At 40.3% G+C, this 27,112-nt stretch overlaps 1 protein-coding gene and 1 long non-coding RNA gene across 21 annotated transcripts; one reads left to right on the top strand and one right to left on the bottom strand.

Moving 5' to 3' along the window:
- Window positions 1-27,112, top strand: MLH3 (mutL homolog 3). Of its 20 annotated transcripts, none has more exons than XM_086319611.1 (13): window positions 21-275; window positions 1,901-5,243; window positions 7,939-8,037; window positions 8,730-8,815; window positions 9,566-9,670; window positions 11,061-11,133; window positions 15,214-15,285; window positions 16,649-16,760; window positions 17,731-17,890; window positions 22,109-22,132; window positions 22,235-22,313; window positions 24,453-24,604; window positions 25,621-27,112. In XM_086319611.1, the coding sequence occupies exons 1-13, from the start codon at window positions 45-47 to the stop codon at window positions 25,696-25,698; spliced, it is 4,614 nt and encodes a 1,537-aa protein (XP_086175737.1). In that variant the 5' UTR covers window positions 21-44; the 3' UTR covers window positions 25,699-27,112. The 20 variants fall into 20 exon arrangements, 8 of the variants coding, with proteins under 8 accessions (XP_086175737.1, XP_086175739.1, XP_086175738.1 ...); XM_086319612.1 differs by having other exon boundaries at window positions 128-298; XM_086319617.1 differs by lacking the exon at window positions 21-275 and adding an exon at window positions 364-701.
- On the bottom strand, window positions 15,677-21,230 carry LOC147363999 (uncharacterized). The gene is made up of 2 exons (XR_015133995.1): window positions 21,012-21,230; window positions 15,677-16,053 (listed from the first exon to the last, which is right to left on the bottom strand). It is a non-coding gene; the product is annotated as an uncharacterized LOC147363999 (long non-coding RNA).

Raw genomic sequence — 27,112 nt, forward strand, 5'->3', positions numbered from 1 at the left:
AAGGGAAAAACGAGTAAAAATTGCTAGAAACATCTTTTCACACCATGATAAAACGGGGTAAAGACTGGAAACTTTCGGGTACCAGAGAGAAGAGACCTGGGAACACGCGTTACCAAGCCGACGACAACTGGCGCGCATGCGCATCGAGGTGTCACGGACTGGAGGGCGTCCTCCGCGCGGCCCCTCAGAAGCGCATGCTCGCGGGCTCGCGCGTGCACGAGCCTCACGTGTACGAGCTTCACCAGCCACCGAGCGCGCGCCCGGCGTCCGAGGCGGTTGGTATCAGGGAGTTGGGGAGGTACGATTCCAGGTGACTTGGGGTTAAGCACGCGACCAGAGGACGATTCTAGGAGCTCGTCTACCACTCGAAGGGCCTTGGCGACCGCTGCGGGCCAGCCTTACGGACCGCCGCGCGAGGGGCCTAGGACGTCTCCCGGCCTACCTTCGGCCGGCCGCCCGAACCTGGGCGGGCCAGGCCGGGGTTTCCGGTTGCCAGCCGGGAGGGCGCGGGGGTGGAGCTTGAGCCTTCCGGCCGCGGTGGGTGGGGTGGGGTGGGGTGGGGTGCGGACGCGGCCCTGCTCTTCCTGCAAGCTTTCTCAGCTCTGAACCCGGATCAAATCGTCCCACTTGTCACAGGAACCCCGAAAGCCCCGTAATCAGGAAATCGGAAATCGTTGAGTTTTGGGTACCAGTAGGAATAGGTACTAAATCTTGACCTCTCGTTTTTTGCCGGCTGCAAAGTACATTATCTTAGAAACCATCAGATCTGCAATTGGAGCTCTGATTTTCCCCAAGTTTGATCAACAAGCCCGACTACTCTTGAGACGGTCCAGCCCATGCTGCTCTCGGCTATGAAGGGAGGGGATCTTTCATTGAATTGTCATTTTTAGTTGCAAGAAAAAGTCTAAAGATCCCCTTGCCATCATTGTAACTTCCCTGGTGGCTCAGACGGTGAAGCGTCTGCCTACAGTGTGGGAGACCTGGGTTCCATCCCTGGGTCGGGAAGATCCCCTGGAGAAGGAAATAGCACCCCACTCCAGTACTCTTGCCTGGAAAATCCCATGGACAGAGGAGCCTGGTAGGCTCAGTCCATGGGGTCGCAGAGTCAGGTATGACTGAGCAACTTCACTTCACTTGCCATCATTATTATTGCTGAGGTAGTTTGGAGCCATCTGTAAAGTCCAAAAGAGTATTAATACAAAATAATAAATCATAAGTGGTAATAGGTAAGGGCCTTCTGAAAACTTAGTAATACATGTACAATATTTAAAAATCGAATGATAAAGGCTTAAAAGGCAAAGGAATTTTCCTGCCCTACCCGTTCCCATTCTTAGTCTCTTTCCCTTGAGATAACTACATTCAACCAATAGTAATTATTATAATAATTATCGCTCCTTGATATAATAATTTGATTTCATTTCCTCCTCTTCCTTCACCCTAATTAGTACAATGTCTTAACACTTCATTGTAATGTTTTTCTAAAAGTCATGGTTATTGTGTAATGGATAAATGTTATGAAACTAGCTTGGACATTTTTTTCATGAATGATTTCTAGCTAATGTTTCTTACCGGAAATTAGGCATCTGTTTTTGGTGAAGTGATTGGCAGTTTGAACACATTAGGGGTCAACTTCAAGTGTGATTATGATTTCACTTAGGGCATTTGGGATTTAGGAGCAGTAAAAATTATGAAATTATGAATACTGTTTTGGATGTTAAATCTGCTGTGCCAAATCTGAGCTGTTTGATCTGCCTAGAGATCAGAAGTATAATTTTTGTTTTGTTAATAAGAGATTTCACTTACCTCAAATATTTCTTTATAATGCCTGAGAGAAATGGTTGATGCCATGTAACTCTGAAGCTTTAATTGTGTGTGTGTGTGTTTTGTTTTCCTCCCCTAGGCAATTATTTCCAGTCAGAAAAGGGAACCACTGCCTGGCATTCTTACCAGCTTTCTACCTGCCATGATCAAATGCTTGTCAGCTGAAGTACAAGCTAGATTGCGTTCTGGTTTGGCTGTATGCTCCTTAGGCCAATGTGTTGAGGAGCTTGCCCTGAACAGTATTGATGCTGAAGCAAAATGTGTGGCTGTCAGGGTGAACATGGAAACCTTTCAAGTTCAAGTGATAGACAATGGATTTGGGATGGGGAGTGATGATGTAGACAAGGTGGGAAATCGTTATTTCACCAGTAAATGCAACTCCATACAGGACTTGGAGAACCCAAGGTTTTATGGTTTCCGGGGGGAGGCGTTGGCCAGTATAGCTGATATGGCCAGTGCTGTGGAAATTTCATCCAAGAAAAACAAGTCGATGAAAACATTTGTGAAACTGTTTCAGAATGGGAAAGCCCTGAAAGCTTGTGAAGCTGACTTAACTCGACCAAGTGCCGGGACGACAGTCACTGTATATAATCTGTTTTATCAGTTACCTGTTAGGAGGAAATGCATGGATCCTAGACTGGAGTTTGAGAAGGTTAGGCAGAGGATAGAAGCTCTGTCACTCATGCACCCTTCCATTTCTTTCTCTTTGAGAAATGATATTTCTGGTTCCATGGTTCTTCAACTCCCTAAAACCAAAGACATATGTTCCCGATTTTGTCAAATTTATGGACTGGGTAAGTCCCAAAAGTTAAGAGAAATAAATTTTAAATATAAGGAGTTTGAGCTTACTGGCTTTATCAGCTCCGAAGCACATTATAATAAGAATATGCAGTTTTTGTTTGTGAACAAGAGGTTAGTTTTAAGGACAAAGTTGCATAAACTCATTGACTTTTTATTAAGGAAAGAAAGTATTATATGCAAACCAAAGAGTGGTTCTGCCAGTAGGCAAGTGAATTCAAATCCTCGGCCTCGGTCTAATCCGGAACTCCATGGTATCTATGTAATCAATGTGCAGTGCCAGTTCTGTGAGTATGACGTATGCCTGGAGCCAGCAAAAACCCTGATCGAGTTTCAGAACTGGGATACTCTTTTGATTTGCATTCAGGAAGGAGTAAAAACGTTTTTAAAGAAAGAAAAATTATTTGTGGAATTATCAAGTGAAGACATTAAGGAATTTAGTGAAGATAATGATTTTAGCTTGTTTAGTGCCAGTCTTCAGAAGCAAGTGTCCTCTGATGAGAAGTGTGGCCAGGTCAGTTTCCAAGAAGCATGTAATAATATTTTGGATTCCTACGAGATGTTCAATTTGCAGTCAAAAGCTGTGAAAAGAAAAGCTCCTGTAGAAAACGTAAGCACACAAAATTCTAGGGATTCAGAAGCTATCAGAAAAAAGACAAATGATTCATTTTTGTACACTTACAAATCCGATGGGCCAGCCCATTGTAAAATGGCAGAGTCATCTTTGCAAAATGAAGACAGTGCTTGCTCACAGTCAAGGAACTTAGAACAAGAGACAGCTGGAGCATCAGAATTGGGAGAAAATAAGAAACATAAAAAATCTTGCTTGGAACATAACTCTTCAGAAAATCCATGTGGAACCACTTCAGAAATGTTTGGAAGCCCTTTTCAGACATTATATCACTTTGAGGGGAGTGGAGAAGATCTAGAAATACAGAAAGTAAGTACTACTGTTAATAGCATGGCTGCCAACATCCTAGAAAATAACAGAATTCAGAATCAACCAGAGAGATTTAAAGATGCTACTGAAATGGACTGCCAACCTCTGTCTTTTGAGACAGCATTATCAGGAGAACCTAGTGCTCAGAGAGAGGAAGAGAAAAGAAAAAAACCTAGTACTTGTGGAAGAATAAATGTTTTTCGTTATGGACAAGTTAAATTATGTTCCACTGGCTTCATAACTCATGTGGTACAGAATGAGCAAACTAAATCAACTGAAACAGAACATTTATTTAAAAGTTATGCTCAACCTGGTCCTGTGAGTGCCAAAGAAACATTTAGAAATAGAACACACCATTCAGTTGAGACTCCCAACAGCAAAGATTTAACCAGCACTTTAAGTAAAGAATTTGCTGAACTACCCAACAAAAGTCTGTACAGCACAAATCGAAGTTATGAGCTAGAGAACAAACATACAGCAGCCTGTAAAAATTTTGCTATTTTTCAGGAAAGTGGTAAAAAATCACACACAGGTGGCTTATTACCTAACACATCCTCTTTTTCTTGGGGTGGACATGTTTCAGATGGTAGTAAGAAAACAGACAAGTTGATTGGTCCTGCCGAACCCATACCTCATAAGAAGCTAAGCTTAAGCTCACAACTAGGATCTTTAGAGAAGTTTAAGAGGCAATATGGGAAGGTTAAAAATCCTCTGAATACTGAAGTGGAGGAAAATAATACTTTAGAAATCACTACCAATCTCAGTCCTCAGGTTGAAGCTGACATTCCATGGAAAGACAAAAACCACTTAGACAACTCTGACATCTGTGAAATCACTACTATGAAATATAATGATTCCTATAGTAGTTGTCAACCAGTAAATCACATGTTTTCTTCAGAAAAGCTTCCATTCTCCAAGGAAGATGATTGTTTGGAACAACAGATGCTTTGCTTAACAGAAAGCGCTGTAACTCTACAGGAGTTACCTCATTTTAACAGTAAATTTTTGGATGTTGAGAAGTCACCTGAATCACTAGCCTCTAAATTATCCAGATTGAAGGGTTCCGAAAGAGAGACTCAAAGGATGGATGTGAATCATTTTAATGAATTGCTACAATTAGATTCCAGTAGGAAAGATGGTGACTTGTCCAGTGGGTTAACCCTAGATTCTTGTAAGTTATTTAAAAATGAGCATAAAAACCCAGAAAGTGACAATATCCCAATGTCAGACTCTGTCACACAAGGTAATCTCTTCAGTAAAGACAGTGAAACATATTCTAACAACAATACCACTGAGAAGATACCAGAAAATCCTTTGGTACTGCCCTATGACCATGCTACAGTTATCAGTAAGGATTCAGATATTCTTATAGCTTCAAAACAACAGATTGGAAGTCCTGACTCTCTGAGTAGAATGTTAATGAGTCGCGTGGAAGATTCCACAGCTGACCAAAATGGAACTTGTTTTCAGAGTGAGGAATCCATAGCAAGAACTTGTTCTGAAAATGAAGAGTCCAACATATGTTCTTTGGATTGGCAGCAGCATTTTGATGTAACTCTGGGAAGAATGGTTTACATCAACAAACTAACAGGACTTAGCACATTCACTGCTCCTACTGAGGATGTTCAGGCTGCTTGTACTAAAGACCTGACAACTATGGCTGTGGATGTTCTACTGGAGAATGGTAAGTATATGGCATTCACTGGCATGAATGCTTTTGAAGGTGGAAATAATGGCTGAGGAGTAAGATAGTTATTATTTAAAGAGATTGTATCAGCAGATAGAACATTTTGAAGTTTAATTATAGAATGTGTTTTATTATATATGAAAACTCTCTAGGTCCAATAGTATTTAAACATAAAATTACAATGAAAGAATGATATAGAATGGAACTGTAAGTATATTTATCTATGGGTGCATGTGTGTACAAGAGGATGAGACAGTGTTTAATGAAAATGGTGCTATTGATAGTTGAGAAGAGTTACAGTGTTTCCCTGGTAGCTCAGCTGGTAAAGAATCTGCCTGCAATGCAGGAGACCCCAGTTCAATTCCTGGGTCAGGAAGATCTGCTGGAGAAGGGATAGGCTATCCACTCGGTATTCCTGGGCTTCCCTTGTGGCTCAGCTGGTAAAGAATCTGCCCGCAATGCAGGAGACCTGGGTTTGATCCCTGGGTTGGGAAGATCCCCTGGAGAAGGGAAAGGTTACCCACTCCAGTATTCTGGCCGGAGAATTCCATGGACAATCCATGGGGTCTCAAAGAGTCAGACACGACTGAGTGACTTTCACTTCACAGTGTTTCCCTTCCCACTTTCCCTCTCTTCCAAACATGCCACTCTAAGGAATTTGTCTTTAAAAGCACCTGCAATGCCAGTGTGGCATTTTTCTGGAAGTTGTTCTCTGCACCTCTCCCAGGTAAAGAACTAGAATGATTCTTGTAGTCATCCTAGATTTCCCAGTAAAATCTATGGCTCAGTAGTATATTTATAAACTTAAAAAAAAAAAGGACTTGACCATAAATTTTTTGGAATATAGGTTAAGTATGTATTTTTATAATCATACTTTTCAAATGTACTTTATTATAATGTATATGCTAATAATCTTGGTCTGTATAAGCGGTCGTTATTCAGAAAAACAATAATGTGGCTTTTAGATCAGACCACAAGGCCACATCAGAGCCTAGGCTAGGACTCTGAGTTCCCAGGTCTCAGTCAACATTAAAAGTGACATTATTTTGGCAGCATGTTGAGAGCCAGATGTTGGGAGATGGTAAAACTGATTTCCATCTGGCAGTAATCTTGGTTTTGCATCAGAAGGATAAACATTAAATGTTCATCTGTATTAAGCCTTGAATGTTGCAAAAGAATGTAAATTGTATGAAGGTAGTTCCAAATTAACTTATCATTTCTCCCTAGGATAAATATCTCTAGCAGGAGGCTCTGATTCATTTAAGGTTAAATAAGACTTTTATTTTTCAGTGGTTTCCAGTTTTTTTCCCTTGTGAAAAAAAGTAATCATTGTAGTAACTTTCAAAGTATTAAATAGAAAAAAATCTTTTTCTTCAGTACTGCGCCTGAGACTATCACGTGGCTCTTAAAGACACGTGTTTTTCAGCGTATGTAGTTTTGTGTCCTGATTTATACTGAATGCTAATCAAAGGTAAATCTAAGGCACTGGCACGTCATCTTTCTGAAATACAATTGCTTCTGATATGGTGACAAAAAATAACTGGATATTATTGAACTGAGATGGTTGTTTCTAAAACAAAAGGAGGAAATCTTGGCTGGCTATACTGAACATGAACATCTGTTCCTGTTAAATAAATCTACATGTCTAAAATGCTTCAGCCTACTTAATTTCTGGATTAGCATGTCTTGTAGTGAACCTTTGAGAGTCATGTTAAGTCAGAGATTCATAATGAAAAACTAAGTATTTGGGATCTAGGAGCTAGTTCCAAGAAAAATGGCTTCTAAGCACCCTTCATTCAGAGGTGGGGTGAGGGTTGGCTGCCATTCTGCAAATGGCTGGTGTGTAGCAGAACATTTAGGACATGGTTGAGCCTCATGTAAAAGGTTACATGAGATGAACTGTTAAGAGGTAGATTTAACTGCACAGAAGAAAGGCTCTACAAAGGTAATTTTAAGGAGTGGTTGTCAAGTCTCCAGCCCTGGTAGTTATTTTTCTTTAAAATGTCTTCAACTCTGTCCTTTCTATTGACAGGGACACAACTTTATTTCACCTCACACTTTTATTATTCTTAGTTAATCTCTCTCCATTTTTTGTCCAACAGATTTATCTTTTTGAAATAATAGTTTCATCATGTTTTACTCCTGTTTGAAACTGTCAAATTCGACATTGTCTCTAAAACTCAAATTTGATCATCCTCAGAGAGGAGGGCAGAATTTGGGCAACATCTTACTGGACATTGGAATTTAAACTGAAAATTTTTCATTCATTCATCTCTTTATTTATTCACTCATTTGTGATCCACACCATGCTTGGGGCTGCTGCATTGCATATTGACTGGCTTTGCTTTCAGTGGTCCAGACTATTAGGGAGGACAACCATCCAAACGTACTAATAGGATGAGGTAAATGTTATGATAGACACATACGTCTTGCGAAAAAGAGTGTGTCCATTGGGGGATCTTTTCTAGGTCTTCATTCTGTCTGGTATAGATGGGTAGTAGGACTAAGCGCTAGGGGAGATTACTAAATTAGCAGAATAATTTCATTTAAAAAACTTCTGACTCAATCTAGTGTTTACTAGTCTGCCGTATGTCTTAATTCAGTTGGTACAGAAAGAGATTTTAGGAAACCATTATTTTAATAGTGTATATTTTGAGTTCAAATGTCTAGTTTTTTTCTTTTTTATATTTAGGATCTCAGTACAGGTGTCATCCCTTTAGAAGCGACCTTGTTCTTCCTTTCCTTCCTAGAGCTCGGGAAGAGAGGACTGTGATGAGACAGAATAACAGAGGTAGGGGCATTAACAGAGATTGCCGGAACACCCAGTACATACTGTGCCACCAGCTCAGAGAAAACAAAGCAGGGCTGTGTTGCTGAGCTTGATCAGTGCCAGCTGTGCCTTCCTGGAACCAGGAACTCCCTGTAGTCCTGTTTCACAGCAGAACTAAGTTAATTCAGTGCATGCATTTAGATCAGAAATTACTTTTCCAGACGAGGTCAATGCTGGTTGATTAGGCACAGTCTGTGGTGTCTTGTGATTGAGAAAAATGTTTCTTATTTTTAAATATTGGCATTGACTCCATATTGCAGTAGTTTTATATAAGCAAAATTCTTATCTTCAAAAAAAAACTGCATTTATCATTTTTGTTTTCATTGTTTCTAAAAATAGATAAGGTATATTTTTACCTAAAAAAGTGGGGCTACTAATTTGAACCAGTTTCTTGTGGACTTATATTCTGAAATATCTCTTGAAAATAGTTTATAGAAAAAGCTATAATGCCAGAAGAATAGTCATCAACCCTAGTTTAAGAAATAACAGATAAAAACAATTTAGAGATACAGCCATCACTTCACATGTGCAGAATATGGGAACACGGTGTCTGATCTTTGGTCTTGAGGCCGCACTGCACCAAGCGTGAGACACCATGCGCCCTCTTCCCTGAGGCTCTTGATGCCAACTTTCCTTGTCCCCTTTTGCTCTAGCTACTGGGGACGATGCCTTTGGTCCTGAATCACTTCAATCTTTGTTCTCAGAATGGGACAATCCAGTATTTGCCCGTTATCCAGAGGTAGGTCTGCAGCACTTATTCTTTGCATGTTATTTTAAAATTTGAATTTCATTTAAATTGGGGGTGGGCATGAATGACTATATTGATTTGTAATTATGAAGGGAAAGTGAGCATGTTTCCAAATAATGTATTTGGAAATTAATATTTAACATAGAGAGGAAGAATCAGAATTCGTAGCAGTTTGGAAGCTTGGTCACTTTGGATGATACTTTAGACCCGTGTCATCAGTGTGTGAATAGTGAATGTGTTTACCACTCTCAGAAACCCTGACTTGCAGCTTTGGCCAAGTACTTAGGGTGATGGTAATAAAAACTGTTATCATTAGATAAAGCGGTGAGTCTTCTGCTTTGTACCCGAATCTTCGTCATTGGACCTGAGTATGCATCCTCTCCTCAGTGGGTGATCATACAGTGCGCTTTGTGTGTTGTAATGAGGATGCAGAGCGGATGAGCATTTGTTACTGATTGATCAGTTAAGATGTCTTTAAGGACATGCTTATGAAGCACAGGCAAATTGTTATTCTGAAAGAATTGGGCTTTTGTCAGTAATTTTGTGTATAAACAAAAATTATTATTCAAGAGTAAAAATTCATAGAGCCCTTTGAATTTTTATAAGTTCCCTGAATTCAACCCACCTCTAATAGGTTCTGTGAAAATGAATGTTATTAAAGCACTTTGAAATCTTTGGTAAAACAGTTCTGCAGACATAAAAGATTACAACGTAAATGACATTTGTTCTGGGTCTTTCTAGGTTGCTGTTGACGTAAGCAGCGGCCAAGCTGAGAGCCTAGCAGTTAAAATTCACAACATCTTGTATCCTTATCGTTTCACCAAAGAAATGATTCACTCAATGCAGGTAAAGGTTGCCTTTGAAATCTCATTAATATATATATATTATATATATAGCCTAAGCTAGGCTAACTCATGTGAAATTGGATTTACTTAATGATATAGACCACTCTGATCAAGACACATGTGTTCTTTTTAATTTTACTAAAACTTTTATCATCAGAAGAAAAAGCAGAGGACTAATTATAATTGCTATTGTTCAGTTGCTAAGTCATGTTCAACTCTTTGCAACCCCATGGACTACAGCACGCCAGGCTTCCCTGTCCTTTACTGTGTCATAGAGTTTGCCCAGACTCATGTCCCTTGAGTTGGTGATGCCATCACTTACCAAAAAAAAAAAACATCCTTAGTGGGGTGAGCAAGTTTGGAGTGATGAATTATGGATTCAGGCACACAGTTTCAAGGATTATATATTGACTTTCTATACTGACAATTTATAAGTCAACTAAGTAATGTAGTTGACATAAATTTGGGCTTTCCTGGTGGCTCAGATGGTAAACAATCTGCAATGCAGGAGACCTGGGTTTCATCCCTGGGTTTGGAGAATTCCCTGGAGAAGGGAATGGAAACCCACTCCAGTATTCATGCCTGGAGAATTCCATGGACAGAGGAGCCTGGTGGGCTATAATCCATAGGTTGCAGAGTTGGACACAACTGAGCAACTAACACTTACTTACTTAAGTAATGTAGAGACATTGTCCTTAAATGTGCAATGATGCCCGTTTTTAAATGGCCCTCTATTGTATGAGGCTACAAATGACATGGCTTAGGAGATCCCAGATTGAGAAGTTAACACAAGGGACCCTTTTTCTAGTTTGCCCTCTCTCTACACCACTCAGGCTGTCCTCATCTTCTTATTTTCGGTATGGAAACAAATTAGAAGCTGAGACTGATCTAGGTAGAGGGCAGCCACCAAGGTCTCCAGCCACCAGTGGCTGTTAACTTACTGCCTTAATGTACCAGCTCCTACAAAAATGGTTTCCACTTTTTGTATACATTTTTTTGCATACATTTTCCAAATTTTTTTCAGCCCTATTTGTTGGCAGTCTCTGGTCATATTAATAATTCTCTGGTCATATTACCTGTTATTAAGAGTCCTTCTGTTGGGAACATTTCAAGTCTACTCTGAAGTTTTATTAACATAACCGTATGAGTTGCTTCAGTCTGTTCCCTTGTAGTCTTTCCTTTTGTCTTCTAGTTGCTCTACATGTCTATTCTTTATCCTTCCTAATGATGACCTCGAACTCCTGCAGGTTCATCCGCACCTCTCCTCAGTCTTCATATGAATGTTATAACGCAAACAACTTTAAATTAAGTGTGATTTTGTCTCTCTCTATGCAGATAAGCCATTGTTAACTTATAATTAGTATTGTTCCACTTACTTGAATGTATGGCAGGTTCTCCAGCAAGTGGATAACAAGTTTATTGCCTGTTTAATGAGCACTAAGACTGAAGAGAATGGTGAGGCAGGTAAGAATGGGCTTAGTCTTAGTGACCAGCTGGTCTTCTGACAGTCTCCTTTTAAGGTTATTTTTTATACATGATACAGTTTCAATGATTTGGCCAGATTAGGGAAAACCAATCTAAATTATGAAAATATATTATGAAACAATAGTTTTAAGTACATGTAGTTTTATGTACATACACATAGACATGTGTGTGTGTGTGTGTGTGTGTGTGTATGATACATGTTAAATTATTAAGAATGGTTACCTTGGGAGTGAGAATAGAAATGGGCAAAGGGGAAATTTCATCTTTTACTCTTTAAAATATTTTATATTCTCTAAATTTTTAATAATGTTTTAATACTATTGCTTTATAATAATAGAAAGTTTATATGATGAACTCTGTTAGGTTTATGAAGAGTTAACATATAACCTCTTGGTGACCTGCTTTAATAAAACAATAATAATTTGTAAATAATAACATTAACTCATTCAACAGATATTGATTGAGTACCTACTGCATGTGAGGGACTCTGCTAGAGACACAATGGTGGGACACAATATACATGCAAGTTACACAAACATTAATGTTTTAACTCTAGTGTTATGGAGGAGAGAAACAAGATGCTGTGAGAACCTGTATTAGGAGATTTGATTTAGTGAGGAGGTCAGAGAGGGTTCTGTTGGTAAAGAGAGATCTGAAGTATAAGTTAACTAGGTAAAGAAGGGAGGGAAAAGTGTTCTGGGCAGAGGGAATAACATGCAATTCGTGCTTCCTGCTCCTTCAGTGAGAGGAAGCAGGGCAAGCCCTTCCTTGTGTGAGAGCAGGGAGATGGGCTAGAGATGTAGGTCACAGCCAGATCTTAAAGACCATTGACAGGCATTGTCTTCATCCCAGTACCAATAGGAAACAATTGAAGGCTTTTTGTTTTATTTTTTATTGTTTGTTTTCACAGTGGCACGTGTCACATCACATTCGCTTTTTTTTTTTTCCCAGCTGTGCTGGGTTTTCCTTGCCATGAACAGACTTTTCTTGTTGGGACTTGCAGGCTTAGTTGCCCCATGGCATGTGGGATCTTATTCCCCGACCAGGGATCGAATCCCTGTCCCCTGCATTGGCAGGTGGATTCTTAACCTCTGGGCCACCAGGGAAGACCCCACATTTGCATTTTGAAAATACTGCTCTGGCTATATAGTGTGGAGCGTGGAGCAGGTGTGGAGGTGGAGACCTAGTAGCTGCAGAGAGAGTGTTAGGAGGATGTTGCAGTATCTAAGGAATGATGGGGAGGTGGCCTGGAAAGAAAGAGATTTAGGAGATAAGTCAGTAGGACTCAGTGATGGGTTGGACATAGGGAAGGGATATCAAAGAAGACTCCTGGTTTTCTGACCTCTAGCTGGATGATGCTACAGGACCAGGTTGAAGAAGAAGCAGGCAAGGAGGGTGAAAATCATGAGTTTGGTCTGAAATACCTTTGAAATGTTCAAGAATGTATCAGGAATGTGGTTGGATATTACACCTCTAGCAGAGACTCTGAAATCTGTGACATGGAAGAGAGACTAGGGAGGGTGAAAGCTTTTTTTTTTTTTTTTAAACTGGGAGAGCTTTGAGCTATTTACAAGGAATGCTAGATCCTGTCAGGTTCTGGAAAAGGCCTGAGTGCCTGAGAGTCCTGAGCACCCCTGCAGGAGTCGGCATCTGATAGGTAGGCCTGCAGGAGAGAGCTTCTAAAGTTTGAAAGTGGTTCATTCTCTTTGCTTTTCAAAATGTTCTCTTTTATCTTGTTACAGTATAAATTTATTTGATAAATATCATCATAGACCAGAGGTAAAGTAACCAAAAATTATCATTATTGTCATAAATGTAGCATTAGTAAATGTCAAAATCTAGTAGTCTTACTGTTTCTAAATATTTGATTACCTGAAATTCTTTGTTGTTTAATACCAAAATCTCTACCGTGGCACCTGAAATGGGTATAGCCACCAAATCTCCAGATATTTAAATGTCTCTTGCAGTTCCAAGAGAATTGATTACTATGTTGATTGGCTACCACCAAGGAGTATGTATTAGATTAAAAAAATTTTTTTTAATCAAAATGAGTTTTTATTGCTCATCAATACCAAAAGCAATGTATTCCTATAATTGTCTTAATTTTATTTTAATATTTGCACTAATTTTTGTAATGGACATAGAATTGTTTTAAATTATAGTGAAATTAATGCCATATAATGGCATCTTTATTGCATGTTTTCACCTATAATTATGATACTCTAAAGAATAAGGGTTCATTTATTTATTCTGTAAATATTTACTGAGTGCCTATGATGTGCTTGGTGCTGTTGTACATGCTGGGAATATAACAGACAAAAATCCTTGTCCTTATGAAGCTTCTATTCTGTTATTTTGAAATATCAAAAATATAGCTCTGACACAAGTAAATTACTTTTCATATATTCTGCTTCATTCAAGGAATGGAAAATGTCATGAACATTTTGTAGACTATAAGTCTTCCCTCCAGAGTGAGGTGCAGGATTGATTTCTTAGAGTTCTTGACTTTTGGTAATTTACACTGGTTGTAGTTTTGAGTTTGAGGTTACTCCCTCATAATTTATTATTTATTCCATTGTTTTGCCCAATACAGCATAGCATGTTCAGTATTCATCACAACCAGCTGCAACTCCTCCTATCCTCAAAGGAGCTTAAAATTCAGCATTTGGGGGCCTGTTATGTGGTGGAAAATGCTGTCAGAAAAATTACATAATCTTTTTTTTTAAGTCTGAAGCTCTTATGCCATGAATTTGATGGTGTCATAGAAACAGTTTTTTTATCTTAGTAGAAACAGGAAAAACAGACATTATCTCGTTTGATCAAATTCAAGAGGAGAACTCTTATTTCAGTATAATCAGTAACAATAAATGTCAGCCCTTTGGCCAAAAGTAATAAAATTACAAGGTAAAATGATGTACTAATCTCATCGAGATCAGTCCTCCTGTCAGCGAGAAAAGGATTTCCCTGTAGGTTTGGCTTTGGGGTCAGGACAATCTGTTTCCTCTGATGTACTTGAGAGTTTAAAGCCTAGCTACTCAAAATCAAGGTCAGTAAATGACATCACATGGGAGTTTGTTAGACTTGCACAATCTCGTGTCCCATTCCTAACCTACTGAATCAGAATCTGCCTCTTAGTAAGATCCCCAGGTGATTTGTCTACTCTTCAAAGTTTGTGAAGCCTGAGTCTAAAGCAAGGCACACTGTGGCCTGGGGCCAGATCCAGACAGTTATTTCTGTAACATCCAGAGCGATAAGAATGTTGTTTGTTTTTTTTTAATTGACATGTAGTTAATTTACGGTGTTACATTAGTTTCAGGTGTACTACATTTTTAACTAGTTGAAAAAAAGCAAAGGAAGAGTTATGTTTTTTAACACATTAAAATTATATGAAATTCTATGGCCAATTCATGTTGATGTATGGCAGAGGCCATCACAGTATTGTAAAGTAATTATCCTCCAATTAAAATAAATAAATTTTAAAAAATTATCTGAGGTAATATTTCAGTGTCTATAACATTTATTGCATCACAGCTACAACATTCACAGATCGTCTATGGCCACTTTGGTTCAGAATGAATATTTGAATAGTTGTGTCAGAAACCACATGTCCCAAAAGCCTAAAATATTTACTGTCTAGCCTTTCACAGAAAAGAAATCGCTGACCTCTGATCTAAAGTATAGTAGAATTACACTCTTCATGGGTTCTGGAGTAGCTTGCAAATCAAGGTCAGCTGATTAAAAAATATGTAGTTTAATGATCCTTCACTGTATCAAATTTGAATTAAAAAAGCAAAGTCAGTATTTAAACATTAAATTCACACATATTTTAGAAATGAAATACTAATGAACCAAAGAGTTTCTCATCAGAGATACATTTTAGTTTTTCCCATAATACTTTTTGGGAAAGAAAAGCAGCAGTTGTTGCTACATAGTTTGTATGCTTCTCTTATGCTCATGTTGTTAAATAGTTTGGATTAACCTTTCCTCCCTCGACACAACATGATTATCTTAATCTTGACCTGAGAATTTGAAACCCAGTGGTGCTTGCTGGTCTTCTAGGTGGAAACCTGCTAGTCTTGGTGGACCAGCACGCTGCCCACGAGCGCATCCGACTGGAGCAGCTGATCATTGGTAAGGATCTGCTGAGGCCTAGGAAAGATTCAAGACTCCCCAGCAGAATTAATGTACCTGAAAGGGTTTGCCTAATGGTGACTGTGGTGAAAAAGATGAATTGTACGTTTAAAAAAAAAACAAACAAACCCTAAAAAAATGAAGCTGAAGCCTATTGGAGTGACTTTTACAATTAAGAGAATGTAGTAGTTCACTTTACTAATTGAAACCTGTGGATCTTACTTACATGGTCAAAGGCATATTTGCCATATACTTACCATCAGCCCTAAAGATTAGGCTACTTTATTACAACATTCAGTACAAAGATATGCCCCTCCACATGCCCATGTGATTGTGGTTTATCTTCACAGTTCATTAGGCAGAGACCACCAGCAGCTCAGAAGGCCCAATATATTTTGTTTCTATTTTAAAATTTAATTTGTTTTTGAATAGGTAGTATAATTGAACAGGTTCCAGTCTGAAAGGTACAAAAAGGGAATAAAATAAGGTTTCTTTTCTACCCTTGTCCTTCATCGCACCTAGTTTCTCTCCCCAAAGGCAACCTGCATCACTAATTTGCTACGTATTCTTCCAAAGTCAATATGTGCTTTTTAATTTTTGCTACCCATTTTCATCATGCGGCTGTGTGTCCCCAAGATGATGTAAAATACCCAGGAAATCGTTACTCCTGTGGTCAAGTAATAACCAAATGGGTGAAGACTTGGGAGGTATTTCATGGACTGGAATGGCAATGATGTCGCTTTTCACTTTTCCTTAGAAAATGAAGACCTAAGAGTTGGGAAAGATAGAGTAAAAGCAGTGTTAGAAAAACTCACTTGCTGTAGGCCCTGGACCATTTGAGAATAGTAGTAATTCTCATCAGAGACTGGGCGATCCTTCTGAAGGAAAGGAGGTGCCTTCTTGAGCCTTGGGTTGTGCGTGCTGCGCTGTGCTTAGTCGCTCAGTCGTGTCCAACTCTTTTCAACCCTATGTACTGTAGCTTGCCAGGCTCCTTTAACCATGAGATTCTCCAGGCAAGAATACTAGAGTGGGTTGCCATGCCCTCCTCCAGGGGATCTTCCCCAATATTAGTCAACCTCTGTTATTGAAACCACATTTGTTGACTGCCTACCGAATCACTGCATTGTTCATTTGAATGTAAGATTTAAGTCTTATATTTTTTATTTAAGAAAATACTGCTAAAATGAGTAGACAAACTAGATATTTACTAGTTTGACTTTAATAATGGAAATTCAGAGCGTAAAACTGAACATTGAACATGCTGCTAAGTACTATAATAACCCCATGACTGAATCTTCATTTTTATCTGAATCTGGAAGACTTCAACTTCTTGCTCTTAACCTGTTCATCTTTCTCCCAATAGATTCCTATGAGAAGCAACAGCCACAAGGCTTTGGTCGAAAAAAATTACTGTCTTCCATTGTAAGTCCTCCACTAGAGATAACAGTGACAGAAGAACAAAGGAGACTCTTACGGTTAGTACCATCATGAGGATGTGGTGTAGCTAAGGTGCATCCTCACACTAATTCTGTGAGGTATAAACATAACTATCGTTCTTTTCTCAGATGAGGTTGGTCATAGCAAATATTAAGTGATGGAGCAGGCACTCACAGGCAGGTTGTCTGACTCCAAATGCTATTCTTTCTGCTATATCACAGCTGTTGAGTAAAGGATATAGTTTCCCTGGTAATTCTTTCCAGAAGTTGGCTTAGAGTACTCTTACCATTCCTTGGAACAGTCAGTATTTATGTTGTGCTGTTTCTGAAAGCAAAGTTACTGCAATAATTGCTTCCATTCTGCTTTGCCTTGGTGCATTCTAGATTCTTAGTTTTCATCACCATAATCATACTGGGAAGAAAGTAAAACCCCAGGCCCCAAGGAAGGGGCAAATCATATAATGAGTCATAAGGTAGGGCATTTTCCTACTTTGGGGCGGCATAGATTATTGGAAATGAAAAAGAGAGAATTGTCTCTAAATTTATTTAATATGGGGAATATGAGACTGCCAATAAAGCTTTTTCTCTGGGGCATAATTTATATTAGAGGCAGATCCATTTATTTACATCCCGTTAATCAGAACTTCTCAGTTCCTGGGGCTGTTAATTACCTCCCTGCTTTAGTGCTGATTCAAAACATTCTCAGCCCTTTTATTTGTGCCAGACTTCTTTAAGTGCCAGCAAGGAGTAGTTAGCAATCCCTCAGCGGAGAATAAAAATTCAGGAATAAGACACAGAAGCAAATTGATTCAGTGGAAGAGAGGGGAAAAAATAAAGGTTACTATAATTCAAAAAGGAAATTTGATAATAAAATCCTAAACAAACACAAGTGTGAGGAAAACAGTGCAAGTTTTAAAGCTCATGGCAGCTTTTGAGAAACTATCAAGTATTTGGAACCAATGCTGAAATGTGAATGAAGTAGCTGTTTTACATTTGAGGTTCTCTTTAGGTGTTACCACAAAAATCTGGAAGATCTGGGCCTTGAAATTGTATTTCCAGACACCAGTGATTCACTGGTCCTCATAGGAAAAGTACCACTCTGTTTTGTAGAAAGAGAAGCAAGTGAACTTCGAAGAGGAAGATCTACTGTGACCAAGGGCATTGTGGAGGTGAGACACAGCTGCAGATGCTGAGAAAACGGATGCTTGCTAATAACCTCCTCCTTTGTTTAGAAATTCTCTATATTCATCTTTTATTCAACAAGCATTTATGAAATACCTGCTGTCTGCCAGGTTCCAGAGATTCAAAGATGAATTAGCTCAAGGTGAGGAAGGATATTTAAATTATACTGCAGTGAAATTTGGCCAGCAGAGGTATGTTCAAAAGTGTTATGGCAATACAGAATATTTACTGTGCCCAGGAGAGTGGAGGTCAAGGAAACTATCAAAAGAAAAGCCTTTTTTTATTTGTTTTAGGAAAAGTCTTGTAGAACAGTGGGAGCCTGCCAAGTATAGAAGAGTGGAGGTCATTCTAGACAGATATCAGAGACTTGAAGCAGATCCTGTGCTTAGGGAGCTACCAATACACATGGCTTGTATTAAGATATACACAGGATAGTGGTGGGCCTAGATGAGCCTAGATAGGTGGTCAAGGCCAACTCATCAAGGGATTCAGCATATTCAGCTAAATAGTTTGCATTGTATCCTGTAGGCAGCCAGTGAAGAAGAGTAAAGTATACTTTAGCATTGCACTTTAAATACGTGTTTTTTTTAAAACAAACATGATTTATTTTGTATTTGTTGTCTTTTCTTTCCTGTTTTCTATTAAAGTTTCCTTTATTTCTCTTGTTTTCCCCTCTCCTGGTTTAGAAGGGGAATTTTAACTTGCATACGTAACTAACAGTAATTTGTTCTTCTGTTCTCTTCGTAAACTGTACATAAAATCACCACCTTTTATCTTCCAGCCCTCTTCTCCCACCTGTCCTTTTTTCATGGTGTCCTTTTTTTTTAATTCATTGTGATTTCTTAATTGCTTCTTTAGCTCTTTCAGTTTGGAACACAGGCAAATCCATATCAACTCAAGTCTATCATTTTTTCCAGACACCTGAATTACTGTAGTAAGAACATCTGAAAACAAAAGGTAGAAGACAGATTTAGTGGGTAAACTGTGGGATAGATGGATATAGGAAAGATTTGAGATGGAGAGCACCCGAGGGGCTAGTGCCAGTAGGACAGGATGAAGCTTTGACTTAAGCCAGTAGCGATGGGAGCGGAGAAGAGAGACGTATATGAAACGTAATCTGGAAGGCAGCATCGAGAGGACCTGGTAATCCAGAGAATGCAAAAGAGAAAGAGGAGAAAAGATAAGTCATGATTCTGAGGGTTCTCGCTTGGTCGACTGGAGGGATGGTGCTTTTGACAAAAAAAGGGAATGGAGGAGAAGAGTACCCTTGGCTGAGGAGTTAGACCACGAGCCTTCAGATGAAGGTGCGCCGTGGATAGACAGGCCAGATCCAGCACTTGGGAAAGAATTCGGGCTGTAGTATCTGTTTGGGAGTTAACACTGTAGAGTTATATGGCCCTTGAACAGCATGGGTTTGAACTGTGCAGGTCCACAGATACACAGATTCTTTTAGAAAAATACACCCTACCCTACTGCAGGATCTGCGGTTGGTTGGTTGAGTTCCCAGATGTGGAGGTGCGTCTATGGAGGGCTGACTGTAAAGTTATACAAGGATTTTCTCCCATGAAGAGAGCTGGTGCTCCTAACTCCTGCATTGTTCAACTCCTGTGATGGTCAACTGTTTATATTTTGATAATATCAGAAGCTGGAAAAGCATCTAAAGGACGTGAGATTGTTCCAGGAGAATATGAAGAAGAAAAAGAGAGCAAAGTGCAGGGCCTGTGGAACACCAGCATTCAGGGTGTATATGTTTTGGCAACAGTCCGGAACGCTAGCGCTAAAAAGAAGAGACCGTAAAGGATGGCTGAAAATACTTGGTGAGAGGAGGAGGAAAACCAGGGGAAAGTAATACTGCCACCACCAAGGGAAGTTTTCAGCAAGAAGGGAATGGTCAACGGTGGCCAGAGAGTAAAGCCTGAGAAGTTGGACTTGGCTTCGGGGGACACTGCCTGCCTTGAGGAACCCATTCTTAAGGGTGGGCAGGAGTGAGGGGAAGGGGGAGCTATGGAGGCCGCTCTCCCAAGGACTCTGGCAATGTACAGAAGAGATGGGGCAACAGCAAAAGGGGTGGGGTGTCAGGAAGTATGGGGCAGGACACCCGTGGAGGAAAGATTTTTGTTTCTTGTCGGACAGGAGAGACTTGAGCAGGTGTGTCGGCTAAGCGTGAGAAGACATTTGAGAGGAAGAGGCAGCTGACGGGCCAGCTGTGGGATCACCTTGACTTGAGCCTTCCCAGAATCGCCCTTTGATCAGACCACCTCTGCCCGGCTTTCAGCAGGGGCCCCTTTCTCCCTCCACAGCTTATTTTCGCCAAGGCTTCTCTTCCAAACTGTCTTAAATCCAACAGATAGGATCTGCTCAAATCTTTTATTGTAATTCAATCCTTAAGTATTTAACGAGAAAATTATAATAAAAACTTTCCCTAAAGTGACTTCAAAGACGACTGGTAAGAAGTTTACCTCAGACTGAAACAGGGCTTATGGTTTCAGCAAATCTTGATTATGTTAAGTCAGGCTGATCAGGAGAGATTTTGTCGATTCTGAAAGAAGCAGGAAAAGTTCTGGCATCTTGAAAAAGAGGTAGTTACTTGGATCCTAGCAGTTGAAGGATCAAACTAAGACATCTTTCTATAAAGTTCGACCCTCCAGCTTAATGAATATGCCTTTTAAATATTATTCAAGTTATCTAGCATTAATTGAACTACTGAAATATGAAATGAATAGAGGGTAAGATCCATTTCCTCTTCCCCAGGCTTACTAATGTTTTACAACTCCCAGATAGATAAGCAAAAGAGAGAATAGTAAAGTTAGGATTTGATCTGTAACCACACTAAATTTTGTTAGTGGGTCAGGTATAATGAGATCTGTTTAGGTTTGTTTGGGAAAATGCATGGCTTTTAAAAAATATATAATATCTACCCTCCTAGTTCTTGGTAACTGCTCATTTATATGGAGAAGGCAATGGCACCCCACTCCAGTACTTTTGCAGGAGCCTGGTAGGCTGCAGTCCATGGGGTCGCTAGAGTCGGACACGGCTGAGTGACTTCACTTTCACTTTTCACTTTCACGCATTGGAGGAGGAAATGGCAACCCACTCCAGTGTTCTTACCTGGAGAATCCCAGGGACCGGGCAGCCTGGTGGGCTGCCGTCTGTGGGGTCACACAGAGTCGGACATGACTAAAGCGACGCAGCAGCAGCAGCAGCAGCTCATTTATAAGTATGGTGTCCTAGTGTCTAAATGAGAGAGGCAAGAGAATTTTCTGAGTCTGATTTAAAAAGAATCTATCATGTTATAATCTTGGGAAGCTAATTTTTTTTTTTTTTTTTTGCTGTACCACTTGGCTTGTGGGGTCCTAGTTCCCCAACCAGGGATTGAACCCAAGCCCCAGGAGTGAAAGCACTGAATCCTAACCACTGGACCACCAGGGGATTCCCAGGAAGCTAATTTATACATTTCTAGGAGTAAAGAAATCCTGTGTTTTCTTATAAAGAAATTATTAAATGTGCCATATCACAAAACAGTTTTTAACCTCCAGAGGTTAAACAAATTAGTAACATGAAATAGTGTCTGCTTTAAATTTCTTTAGTCCTTTCATAAATATTAACATCTGCAGGGATATTCTTACTGCAAAGGCTACCCTAGGGACAGAGATATGCAAAGGAGAAGAAATTTCCCAGCAAAATGCCTCAAAGAGTAAGCTTTTTGACCTGTAGGGACTTATTGCACACAAAAAAATGCCTGTGGGAACTAACTACTTATGTTTCTGATATCAAAGCAAGTGTTATACTGAGTGCACAGGTGTGTTGATGGCTGTTGTGTATTCTGTTTATATGCCATGTTAAACGTGTTCTAGCCAAGATAATAAATACAAACAGACAAGCTCGCAGCGAGAAACCTCCCTGATATCTAGTCAAGTCATTAGGCTGCCAGTTACATAACTTCATGAGTTTATGAGCTATCTCTGGAGAAAGCTTCAGTAGCTAAATATTTTCTACTCAGTAAGAGTTCTTTCAGTTGTCTTGGTATTTCATATTCAAAGTGCCTTACCACAGATACATTATTTGTATCTAAGTGCTATATTGCTGGAGCTTTTTTCTTTAAGAGGCATATTTTTAAAGAAGGAAATTGGGATATTTTGTAAATTATCAAAGGGCAGTTATAACATAGCAACAGATTCATGTCTGTTGTCCTTTTCTCTTTGTAGGAGTTTATTCGAGAACAAGTGGAGGTAAGCTTTACTCTTATTTTGGGGTTCCACACAGAGGCACCGCACACAGAAGGCTCCATTGTTCCACTGGCTTTTCCATTAATAGATGTGTTTATGCATTAGCTACTCCAGACCACAGGAGGCATCCAAGGGACTTTGCCACTGACTGTCCAGAAGGTGTTGGCATCCCAAGCCTGCCATGGTAAGACTCTCAACACACCAGCTATTGAGTGCCTTTGCATGCTAAGCCCTGGCAGGGTTCAACAGTTATGAAAGTAGAAGGCATGATTATCATCTGCCTCTTGAAAGATACAGCTTAGATCAAGAAACAATACATTAAAAATGAACCCTAGAAAATTATTTTTACAAAGCAAAATTTGTTGTTGTTGTTGATTAGTCACTAAATCATGTCCAACTCTTTGTGACCCTGTGGATTATAGCCTGCCAGGCTCCTCTGTCCATGGGATTTCCCAGGCAAGAATACCAGAGTGGGTTTCCATTTCCTTCTCTAGGGGATCTTCCTGACTGAGGGGTTAAACCCATGTCTCCTGCATTGACAGGTAGATTCTTTACTACTGAGCCACCAGGGAAGCCCACAAAGCAAAATACCAACATATATAGTGGGCCATAATGCAGACTGACTTATTGTGAGTAGAGGAGTAACTCCTAGAGGAGATGCACTTTGAGTCAAGTTTTGAGTGAGATAAAGGACATGGATTCAGAGGAAGGGAAGGTTTAGTACAGAGGAGGAAACAGCCTGTGCAGAGATCCAAAGGCAGAAACAAATCGGTTATATGAGGAGCAGCAAAGAATACCAGGAAGTTAGGCTAGTGAGGAAGCATAGAATCCTAGAAGGTCACAACAAAACCTTTAGACCTTATACAGAAGGCAAGAATCACTGAGGGTTCTTGAGTAGGGTAATATGATAAAATAGAGAAAACGGTGTTGGAGGAACTTACTTTAGGGACATGAATCCCCTGCAACTCTCATTTGACCTCAGGGGTCTCCACTCCAGACACTGTCTCCCTCCATTTGATCTCCCCCTGGTACCCCATCAACCTTCCCGTCTCTTCACTTCCTGTCTTTTCTGGCCTTACAACCTCAGTCCCCCATTAGTTTGTCTCCTGCAAACACCATAGATCCCCTCCCGGCTTTATCCTATCTTTACTCCTCGTATCTACTCCATCCCCAATTTGATCATCTCTACCTGCAAAGTGTATCTTCAGCGTGTCTAATGCGATCTGTTTCCACTGCCGCCTCCCCTCCCAGGACTCAACGATTCTTCCCCTGTTGAGTCCTCTGACTTAGTCTTCCCATATCTATCCTGGTTTCCCTTCAAGCCATTCTTCTTCCCACAACACCCAGAGGAGTCTTCTTGAAACATAACTCCGAGCAAAGACAGGACAGTGGCTCCCATTGCTCTGACGATGACCGTCTTCCTCTCTACTGTGGCCTGCTGGGGTCTTCAGCTGCTTCTCACGTTACTCTCCACCTTGCCCTTCACATTGCAGCTGGCTTCTTTGTCTTGGTCTTGTGTGCTAAATTCTGCACTGGCCTTTTTCCTCTGTCTGAAATGCCCTTCTGCTCATTCTTCAATTAGCCGTGTTTTTCTTAACCCAAGGTCTCAGATTAAATATCATTTTGCCACAAAATCCTTCCCTGGCCTTCCTAAACCGGGTTTGGTCTTCCTGTTATATATTCTTTGATTTTCTATATTTTATAGTACTTAATAATTTTAATTATTGTTTAACTGTTTGTTTAATGTTTGTCTCACCTGTTAGAGAGTAAGCTTCGTGGGGGTGGTGATCATCCATCTCATTCACTGCCTGGCATAGCTCCAGCACAGAGTAGATACTTAATATTTGTTGACTGAGTAAATTACTGTAGGCGTAAAGGCAGTTTCTGACAGTATGAGAGTTTAGAGTAAGAAGATTATGACAGAAACAAAAAATCAGCAAATAAAGTGAACATTATAGGGAAACATATCTTGGTGATAGACTGGCTTTGGATGGAAGATGACCTTGATTTCACAAACTTAAGAAGTAGGCAAAAGTACTGCTCTTGCCTCTCTGAGAAAACTCTGAAGGCAAAGTCCTAACAAGTTAAGGAATGCCTGTTGCAGGGATTAGAAAGACAATTGACTCCATTAGGAAAGCTGAGAGACAAGTCAGTCCTGAAGCCTTAGTTTCATCCATGGACATAAAGGCCAATTTGAAGCAGTATTAAAGTCACATGAAAGAAGCCTAGGAACCATGTGTCTCTCCCCAGATATTTAGCTCTAACCCAGGGCCAGCATGGGTTTCCCACAGTACACACCATACTGTGTGTCTCTTTTGTTTAGGGGCCATTAAGTTTAACGATGGCCTAAGCCTCGAGGAGAGCTGCCGCCTTATTGAAGCGCTGTCCTGGTGCCAGCTGCCGTTCCAGTGTGCTCATGGCAGGCCCTCCATGCTGCCATTAGCTAACATCGACCACTTGGAGCAGGAAAAACAGGTACAGAAATGACTTAACAGGAGACTAGCTCCTGTGATCCAAATGTAATCTGTCTTAATCCTTTCCCCGATACAAGAGTTTTGAAAAATACTGGAAGTTTTTTTGGAAATCTCACCATTTCATCTTCTAGCTCAAATTCAAAACGGAGTTTAGGCAGAACTATCTGATTATACATATGATGCCTTCGCATTTTTTAAGCTTAACACACGTACAGACCGAAGCATCCGTTGCCTACCAGCTCTAGGTTTTCTGAGATAGAGAAGTTCTCTCTGGGACCACAGAAGGTTGGCCAAAACACAGCAAATTCATTGCTGGCAAATGTAGCCTGAAGAGCCAGTTGCTTAATAGTATCGGGTTGGCCAAAAAGTTCGTTTGGGTTTTTCCATAACATCGTACAGAAAACCCCAAATGAACTTTTTGACCAATCCAATACTTGTTGGAAATGGTAGCCATCTCCAGGGATCTCTAGAGTAATGATCTGAGGATCAGGCAAGGAACCAAGCTTAGGAGATTTTCACATTATGCTTTGGCCCTGATTACTCAGCAGTCCAGGAACAATGATGTGGATAATTCAATAAAAGTGGCAAGTGGTTTAAATTAAAGAACATTTCTATCCTTATAATCTTAAATGAAACAGAACACGAGAGCATAATAGGAATGTCCGCTTTCCAAAATCTTTTATTTTGCTTACCTTTCCTGCTGAGGGCTGTAAAGTCTTTTCTTGCATGGAGTTTTCAGGTACTAATGCTTTCTGACTCATCTAGTCCATTTTACTCCATTGAGAACTTTTTGTTTCATATGACAGTGGAAAAATGAAAGAAGTTTTGTCCCCATTCCTGAAGAGATGTGCCTCTAGACTTAGTTTTCAGTCCCACTTATCCTAAGGAAATCTAAAATTTTTTCTGAATCTAGAAACTAGAAATCCAAACTAATGTGAATAGCCGTAATTAGGAAATACTTGTAAGCTCCTTGGCTTTTCATACTGGTAATTGGAGTTATTCTCTTTCTGCCCACAGACTAAACCCAATCTTGCTAAACTTCGCAGAATGGCTCAAGCCTGGCATCTCTTTGGAAAGGAGAAGGATGTGATGTAGGGCAAGGCCTGCAGGCATCCATGCCTCCTTGTGAGCTGCCAAGAGAGCAGAATTACTGTCTGTAAGGAACCCAAGGGATGCTGACTGTAGGCCTTTGAGCAGAGAGTGAGCAATAGGCACCAGGCGGGTCTTGACTGAATGGCCCTGGGGCCCTGATGAGCATCTCCATCTTCCCTGAGCAGGTGATCCCTCCAGTTGAGGAGCCAGATGGATTTCAAGCCTAAAGACGGGTCATGCATTAGCATCCATGGACACAGGAGGTTGCCCCCTAATGTCTACATTTTGTAATTTATAAAGGGGATAAAATTTAATGATTAATTGTATGATTGTCTGGTTGGTTTGTTTGCAGAATTTGGGGGTAGTTGGATGAGGGTTTTGGTTTTGTTTTGCCACTTTTTTGAGCCTCATAATTTGCACTCATGTGATCACCTGGTGCTGAACTCCCTTCCCTTCCGGCCTCCTCCACTGCCCCCTGCTGCTGCTTCACATTCTGCCTTAAACAGTTTCTCCAAGCTTGTTAAAAATGTGCCTGGCAGTCTTCCACCAGGCCTGTAGTTAGATTTTAAGGATAAAAGCAATTGATAAAGAGAAGCAAGGACAAGGATGGAATAGAGAAACTGTAAAGCCCTGCTCCTGGTTTCTTGTTTGTTTTATTGCCTCCTTAAGACCTTTCAGGCAGGCACAAGCCCACCGTGGCTGGAGCTGCACTTCAGGTGGACACGGGCCCTCAGCTCTGCAGCCTCCATCTGCCTGCGAGGGAGCTGTCAGTTCCCTATGTCACGTGCTTGTTGATCACATGAAAATTCTAGAAACAGGTCCCCTGACATCTAAAAATGTTGGAACTGTATTGCTGAGGGCTGTAGCCTGTGGTGATGTAATAAAATTACAGATTCAAGTGGATGAAAAGGGGAAGATCATGAACGCCAGGTTTAAGATTTGGCTGTAGTTCTGCAGTTGCCTCCAGCTGGTTAGCCACCCAGTAGGTAAAAGGGAAAACGGTAGAGGAAGCCTTAACCATCAAATACATGGACGTAGCCAAGGAACTCTGCTTTCCTGCTGTGGCTGCACTGTTCCCTGTGGACTGAAGGTGCAGTCCAGGCTGCCCTGGCTGAGGATACAGGCAAACAAGAACCCAAGAAGGCAGGGGCAGAAAAGAAAGGAGCCCTTAGCGAAGAAGCCTCGGCCAGGTTGCATCAGCAGTTTGCTCCCCCTCCCCGACAGTAAAAGAGCTACGAGATTCACAAAACATTTGCTTTTCATAGTGTGGCTCAAATGCCAGCAAAATGCACGGTTTAGTTATTCTGAATCCTATGATTTCTTTCAGCCCACGTTTATCACCTTGACCCAGTTCATGAATATTCTGAATTGTCTGTACAGTCTCAAAACTGAAATCCATAATAAAGTTTCAGACTTC

The sequence above is a fragment of the Bos grunniens genome, chromosome 10, assembly GCF_055505025.1.
Source record: "Bos grunniens cultivar Pamir isolate PY7600 chromosome 10, Bosgru_T2T1.0, whole genome shotgun sequence".
Taxonomy (NCBI): domain Eukaryota; kingdom Metazoa; phylum Chordata; class Mammalia; order Artiodactyla; family Bovidae; genus Bos; species Bos grunniens.